The sequence below is a fragment of the Drosophila subpulchrella genome, chromosome X (genome assembly GCF_014743375.2).
Source record: "Drosophila subpulchrella strain 33 F10 #4 breed RU33 chromosome X, RU_Dsub_v1.1 Primary Assembly, whole genome shotgun sequence".
In the NCBI taxonomy this organism is placed as follows: domain Eukaryota; kingdom Metazoa; phylum Arthropoda; class Insecta; order Diptera; family Drosophilidae; genus Drosophila; species Drosophila subpulchrella.
The window spans coordinates 3,902,155-3,909,452 of record NC_050613.1 but is presented as its reverse complement, the minus strand read 5'-3'; the positions used below and the strand labels follow the sequence as shown (position 1 = coordinate 3,909,452).

The window sequence follows — 7,298 nt, the reverse complement described above, 5'->3', positions numbered from 1 at the left end:
CACTCTACGGCACTGTTGAATAGTTCCATGAGCTCTTCTAGCGCCAAACTGGTGATCGGGTATGATTTGCCTCTCCTCCAGTACAGGGATCAACCTCCTCAAGAACAATTTTTCCATAATTTTGGAAACAATTGCCAAGAGGCTATTGACCTGTATGTATTTTGGACTATTTTCAGTGGGTTGGGAAATGGCCGAGTCTAAGGCTTTGGTTCATAATGGTTTTCGAATTTTCGATACAATTTGGCGGCATGAGTTTTAGGGCAGCGCCATATTGTCGGTCGTACCCAGGGGACTTGGATGTTTTTAGGGTTCGTATCTCCTCCTTTATTTCCTCGCTTACAATTTCTGGTATGGGCAAGTTGATATCAGAACTTTTGTTTGTCGAAGTGCGACTTCACTAGATTTGTACCCCGTTATGAGGAGTTATTGCTTGATATCAGAAGTTTTTGTTTTAAACATCAATCATTGAATTCATGTACTTTCATAAAAGCCGTAGAATTCAAGTTTAATCGTGTTTTTGTTTGTTCGTAAAAACTTGAAACAAATCCGTTCAAAAATCATAATGGCTTCAAGTTAGAAGTTTTCATCCAATCGAATAAAACAAGCGGTATATGGCCAAAATAACCTTAAAATTTGATTTATAGTGTACTTTTAAAGATCCTTTTTTTCAACTTTTTTTGGCCGATAGAGAGAAAAAGAGAAAAGGATATTACTTATTAAAAATATTAATTTTATATATCATTACGCAAGCAATTTTATAACTTGTAAAGAATTTATAAATATTTAAATTCATTTGTGTACTACTTTTATATCTATTTACCTGTTTGAATATCTGATTTAGCTATTTTTGACACAACTAAATTTGGAGTCTATCGGCCAAGGACAGTTGAAAAAACAAAACTTTCAAAGTTCAGCAAAAAATAAATTTGCCAAGAATTTTGGGCATATACGGCTTGATTTATTCGCAAGGATGTAAGCTTCAAGTAAAAATGCATTATTTTCAACGGATTTTATCGCATTCTTGGCTGGCATTATTTATCCAATCATATTGATCTATGTCAAAGTTTAGCCCTGATCTATTGACTTTTAAATGGAACAGAAACTGGCCTGATTGGGTGGATAAGAATCGAAATAAAAGATAAAATTTGAAAAGCCAGAAATGTAACATTTTGAACTTTAAAAAATCTTTTAAAAATATGTGGCATCGAACAAAATGATAGTGGCATTTTTGTGATCCAGGGTCCAACAGTAACAGAATTTGCCATCAACCACTTGGGCTTGCTTCATAAATGTAGTTTTGAAAACGTCTCTAGCACTAGCTGCAGTACAAATGGAATCCAGAATTTAGTTTAAGCTTTTTGAGTTATAAAGTTTGAAGTTAACGTTCAAATGCTAAACTGGCCATGCCTTCTTAACCAAGCAAATCCCAGTAAATGTCAAATATATTTGTCTCTTTCTAAGGCTCTTAAGCCTAGTACTCACATCGACGAAAACCGAGAGCTAACCATAGGAGTGAGCGAGAGGCAAATACGCAGCTAACGCTTTTCGTCGGGTCTGTTTTTCAGCGCGGTACTCAGATGAGCTAAGGAAATACCAGAAAAAATACCAGATTTTGCGAGTGAATTTTGATGAACGCCGTTAGCCGCGGCCCAAAGAATAAGAAATTTGATCTTTGGCGGTGTTCGTGCAGAAGCGGCGGGGAATTTAAAAATGTTAAGCGGAAGAAAAACCCCAAAAACGGTTAAAGGAGGTCAGTGCAGATGAAAAAGGGCGCCTAATCCAAGCTGTTGCCCATTATTGTGGGACTTGACCGACAGGAAGCAATACCACAACAGGGGCAAATCCGCTGAATAGTTGACGTGCTGGAGGAGATCCTCTAGAGAATCCCAGTAGGAAGGAACATGCCGAGTGGAACTTCGCTCTCTACATGGACATCCTGCCGAGCGTGTCCTCGCAAAGAAAGTAAGATCTGGCCAAAATAATTTGGTTGCGTTGTACTAATAGAAGCAGGAACACCAGTATTATGATCTCCGAAATCCTCTCCATTAGGACTCCGTACACCACCACCACCAGCTACTTGGCAGCTTAAGCTGAGCTGGAGGAAGCGGTGGTTTCTATAGGGAGGTGGAAAATAGGGCGCCCGCTAGGGAACAGTTGGAAAAGCCATGGCCAGGATGCTGGCCGACTTCCTGCAGCATCAGCGGATCAACCCCGCGGGACTCAGAACTGCACTGCGGTGGAGCGGGAAAGATGGCGAAGCATCCGTGGGACGAGAAGGAAGCTTTAAACTACTAATTTACATAAATAAAAACATTCGTTGAACATTCCATTTATTTTTAATTTAATTTCTTTGTGTATCAGCAGACTTCCTTTTTAAATTTCTACAATTGAATTGTTTTCCGTTTGGACACAAACCCAGCTGCTTGTCAGTAAGACCTTGCTACATGCATTGCGGGTGAACTTTAAAAACTTCGGTCACACTACAAAGAATAAGATTTTTCGACTAGTGAAACTCTTAGCCGATCTGAGTACTAGGCTTAATGAATGAGCCGAACAATGCCGTGGAATTCGACTTGTTCATGCTAAAAATACCAAAACTATCGAGTAATGGAAATCGGACTACTGTACGATAAATACCGAATACTGAAAATCTGGTTTCACTTTACAGTTCCATTACTTGGTATTTTAGGAATTTTTCGATAGGCAAGGCGAAGGTATTTTCATTGGTGAATGGCCACTCCTTTCGACATGCTTACATCTGCGCAATCGGAATCGGATCTCTTCCGTGGCATGTTCTCAATTGATAGGGGTTACATTCAGGGCACGCCCACAACAACGGCAGCGAATCTAAAATGAAATCTAATTAATGTTTTTTGCATTTAAATTACTGATTGTTATTTTAAGACTAATAAATAAATAATCTACGTTATGTCCAAAAGGTAATAATTATACCCGTTACTCGTAGAGTAAAAGGGTATACTAGATTCGTCGGAAAGTATGTAACAGGAAGAAGGATGCGTTTCCGACCCCATAAAGTATATATATTCTTGATCAGGATCACTAGCCGAGTCGATCTAGCCATGTCCCTCTGTCTGTCCGTCCGGATGAACGCTGAGATCTCGGAAACTATGAAAGCTAGGCTATTAAGATTTGGCGTGCAGATTCCTGAGCTTCTTACACAGCGCAAGTTTGTTTCAGTAGAGTGCCGCTCAAGTTTGTTACGCGAATATGCCACGCCCACTCTAACGCCCACAAACCGCCTAAGCCTGTGGCGCCCACAATTTTCATGCTAGATAAAAAATTGTAACTGAAATGTATTGGTCTCGTCAATACCTATCGATTGATCCAAAAAAAAAATTTGACACGCTATTTTTTCTGAGAGTGTAACCTTATCCAACAGATTATAAAAAGGATGTAAACTAAAAGTTAGCAAAATCAAACACAAGCCTTAATAGTATTAAGTTAATACAGGTTTCACCAACTAGTTCTCAATTTTTTAAACATAGGAACCATTGAAAATTAGGTGCCAGATTCAAACCGAAAAAATCACACTCTCTTTTATTTTTTGGCCGAGTAACATATACTGAAGCAAATAAGAAAACAAGTTATAAAACACAATGAGCGACGAACAAATTCCGGTAGATATAGATGGAATAATATTGTGCTACGACTTCTAACGCTTCTAAATAGAATTTTCAGCCTTTGGTGTCCGAGGAAAATGATGAAAACTCTGGTAATATGACTGTAGATCGACCAATGTCACCACCACCGGAAGAAATTGTGGAGGCTATAGAAGTGGTTGAAGACTCGCCTTTATTACCCGAACCAGAAGCTCCGATATCCGCGCCTCGAAGGAGCGCCAGAATCGCTCATCGTAATACAACTCGTAAGGAGCTTCAAGACAGCTCAAGCTCAAGCGAGCCGAAGACAAATTCCAGAAAACCCAAAACAGGAAAGGTGCAGAAACCGAGATGGGCTCGATCTGGTAAACAAGTATAGTTTCCCGGTTCGCACAAAATACTATACTTGTTTACCAGATCGAGCCCATCTCGGTTTCTGCACCTTTCCTGTTTTGGGTTTTCTGGAATAAACAGTTTCCCGCTTCGCACAAAATACTATACTTGCGGCGAGGTCGATGGCCAACTTTTTAAAGTCAAACAGATTACTGCCAGAGCGGCACGGGCGCTCTCAAAAAAGAATAGTTCCCGAAAAGCTTAACCTTTATAAATGTTACAAGAACTAAATTTACCAAAGGTCGACCTTGGCCAAAAAAGGAGTTTAGTGTTAAAATAATTTTGAAAGGTACACATACACAGTTAAACTACTTAAAAATAAATTGCATGGACCAAAAAAATTATTTTTTAATAACAGTTAAATAATATAACCCTACAAAATTTCATGGCTAGCAAGGTGTCGAAGATGTTCTGAAGAAAATTGTATGACGCAATTCAGGGAAAAAAACACAAAAGGACTTGCTACCTATTACGGAACATATTTAAAACCAGAAGGCAGGCGGAACCAGGAAGCACTTTTGTATATTACCGATATCATTTCAATGTGACCGCTCTTTCAGTAGAGTGCCACGCCCACTCTAACGCCCACAAACCGCCAAAAACAGTGACTCCTACAGTTTTGATGCGACAATAAAAATTTTAACTGAAATGTATTGTTCTCATCAATATTAGCTGAAATGTATTGTTCTCATCAATACCTACCGATTGAGTTAATTTTATTCTTTAGGAAAAATCATTAAGCCAACAGACAATATTATCACTTTGTTTTGTGATAATATCCCAAGAATAATACATTATTCTTATTTGGATATTTTCAAAATTATTTATTTCAGAAAATTATTCATTAATCGCATTCAAATAATTTTCATAATATATTTTACATTTTTTTAGATTTACCAATAGAGCTTCCCAATTATTAATATTAAATGATATTGCGTCATATCAATTGCTAAGATTAAATAATAAGCTAGGATCATCCTCGCGAGACATACCGCTGACCAACTCACATTGATCTGTCTCACCATTAAATTTAAGACATTCTAAGTCTGAAATTGAGTCCCTTATTCGAAAAATTATCTCCTTAACTTCCAGTAGCAGTCGTGACAGCGGATTATTTTCGATTTCCGCATCGAGAAGATCAATTTGGTGTTGAAACTTTGTTATCTCCATCATCAGCTCGGTGAATCGATTTTCCACGTTTTCAATATCAAAGAGATGGGAGCCGATGTTGTTATCGCTCTCCAAATCCACCAAGAGCCATTTCGGGATGTCCAGCTCTTCTATAGTATCGTAATAGATACTACAGAATTCCCGTCGCGACTCCTTGAAAACTTTTAAAATTTCCTTAAAGATTCGTATCTCAGTCAACAAATCTTCATTTAGTTGAAAGTCACAGTGGTTGATTTGGCTGTTTATTTCAGACATCTTTAGACTTCGATGCGTCTTCTCCCGGGAAGAGCGGCTCCTTCGCCTCTCTATCGACCGTCTGATGTCTCCGCTCCTCGGTCGGGAATAAGGCCAGACCTGGGCGGATGCTCCTCCGCCTGGTGACGGGAAAGGCCGGGAACACTGGGTCCCGGAACAGGCCCTGGTACACGGTGGCATACCAGTCCGCCTCTTCCCTTATTCTCTGGTGGGCGCCATCCATGGTAATCAAGCATGTTTTGCTCCTGGCGCTCTACCAGCGCGAGAAGCCTATCCCGGTTTACCGGAGGATTCGCGAGAACCCCCGGAGCTGGAACGCAGTGGTCCTCAGCGCGTCTATTAGGGGGAGTTCCTCCCAATATTGTCGCTCTGCTTCATCCTGCAGCGCTTCTGCCAGTTGGCGTGCCCTTTCTTCGGTCGGGTAGGACTCTCCTTTCGCGCCCCACTCGCGCCTTTGCTCGCCCAGGCGAGCGCGCATTTCCCGAATGTCGCTAGGGAAGTCGTGAGCGCTCATCGTTCCGTTTTGGTGTCTTCTGGCATTCTGACTGGGTTATAAAGCAGCGATCAGGTGTTTAAATTATGTTAGTGCTGGCGAGAGATTTATGACTAACCCTTTGTATTAGTTTTGGAGTCTGTTATTCTATTTCCATTTTGTATGACCTTTTTTGCGCCTTTAAAATTGGCTCGGCTGGTCCCATTTTTTTCCAGATGGTCAACATCTGGGCAATGGAATCTAGTATAGCAGAGTTCACTGCTTTCAACTCCGCTAGATCAGCCCGCATCTTGCGAACTTCACTCCCCATCCCGCGAACTTCCTCTTCCAGGTGTTGGATCCGACCTTCCAGCCCCGAGGACCTTCACTCTTCCAAGGGCATCGGGACACTTTGCAAATAGTGTAATTGGAAACTTAGTTTTCTCAAAGAATGGAAGGAATATGTTAGAAAATTATTTCATTCAAAATGACAATTTTTCGTAAAAGTCCTCCTTTTTTCCTAAGCATGAGAAGACAAAATTTTGACTCTTAAAGTTTCTCAAGAAAGAACTAATAGTAACAGCAAAAAAAAATGTTCAAAAATCTATTTGCATAATTTTTTGAATATGCTTATATATGCTTTTTCTCTTTTTCACACAAAATTTTTTCTGAGATCGTCACAAAATTGTCTTATACCCTTTAATTTTTTTAGCGCGTGAGTCCCGCGCGAAAGAAAACCACCTCCCACAACACCTTATAGCGCACGACACGAAAACGAAAAGAAAAGTTGAAAAACGAATAAAAGGAAGGTCACGAGGAAAATTTTAAAATAAATTTACAGTGTGTGATAACGGAGTCAATACCACTTTATTTTTAAATTGAATGCTAACATATTTAAATGATATCTCACTAATAAAAAATGATTCTTCCTCACTGTTCCAGTTACCATCAGTGAGCAAAATGCCCAAAGATGAACTTAAAACTGGTGAGTCAAAACAACTGCCAAAACTGGAAAATATATGCCCAACAATAAAACAGGCACTATTTTTTCTTAAAAATGTACATATTTTAAAAAGAATATTTTGTTGTACACAACAAATGTTGTAAGGCATCTCAGAAGTTAAGATAAAATTACTAAAAGTGTATTTAATTATATTTCCAAATCTGTCAGTTTTTCCCCAGTAAATGTTTTTTCATTAGTATTATACACAGACATGTTCTTTTCTACTTGTTCTAAAATCTTATAAGGTTTCTTTACGCAGTGCTTTACTTGCTGCAGAAAATTTTCAAATTTGTAGGCTGTGAACGAGTTAATATGGCCAAGATGTCGGACGCAATCGGTTAAATGAAGCATATTATGAACATTTTATGTTAATGTTTATTTAGGA

The 7,298-nt window shown here is 39.1% G+C and overlaps 1 protein-coding gene across 1 annotated transcript; it reads left to right on the top strand.

Annotated features, from left to right (window-relative positions):
• The first annotated feature begins 3,577 nt into the window (after positions 1–3,577).
• Positions 3,578–3,999, top strand: LOC119558340. The gene is made up of 2 exons (XM_037871814.1): positions 3,578–3,638; positions 3,691–3,999. Exons 1-2 carry the CDS (start codon positions 3,618–3,620, stop codon positions 3,997–3,999), a joined length of 330 nt encoding a protein of 109 aa, XP_037727742.1. The 5' UTR covers positions 3,578–3,617.
• The last annotated feature ends 3,299 nt before the right edge of the window (positions 4,000–7,298 follow it).

Coding starts and splice junctions, on each gene's coding strand:
- LOC119558340 (XM_037871814.1), top strand. CDS start 3,618: ATGAGCGACGAACAAATTCCG. Junction 3,639..3,690: donor TGAGCGACGAACAAATTCCG/GTAGATATAGAT, acceptor GCTTCTAAATAG/AATTTTCAGCCTTTGGTGTC.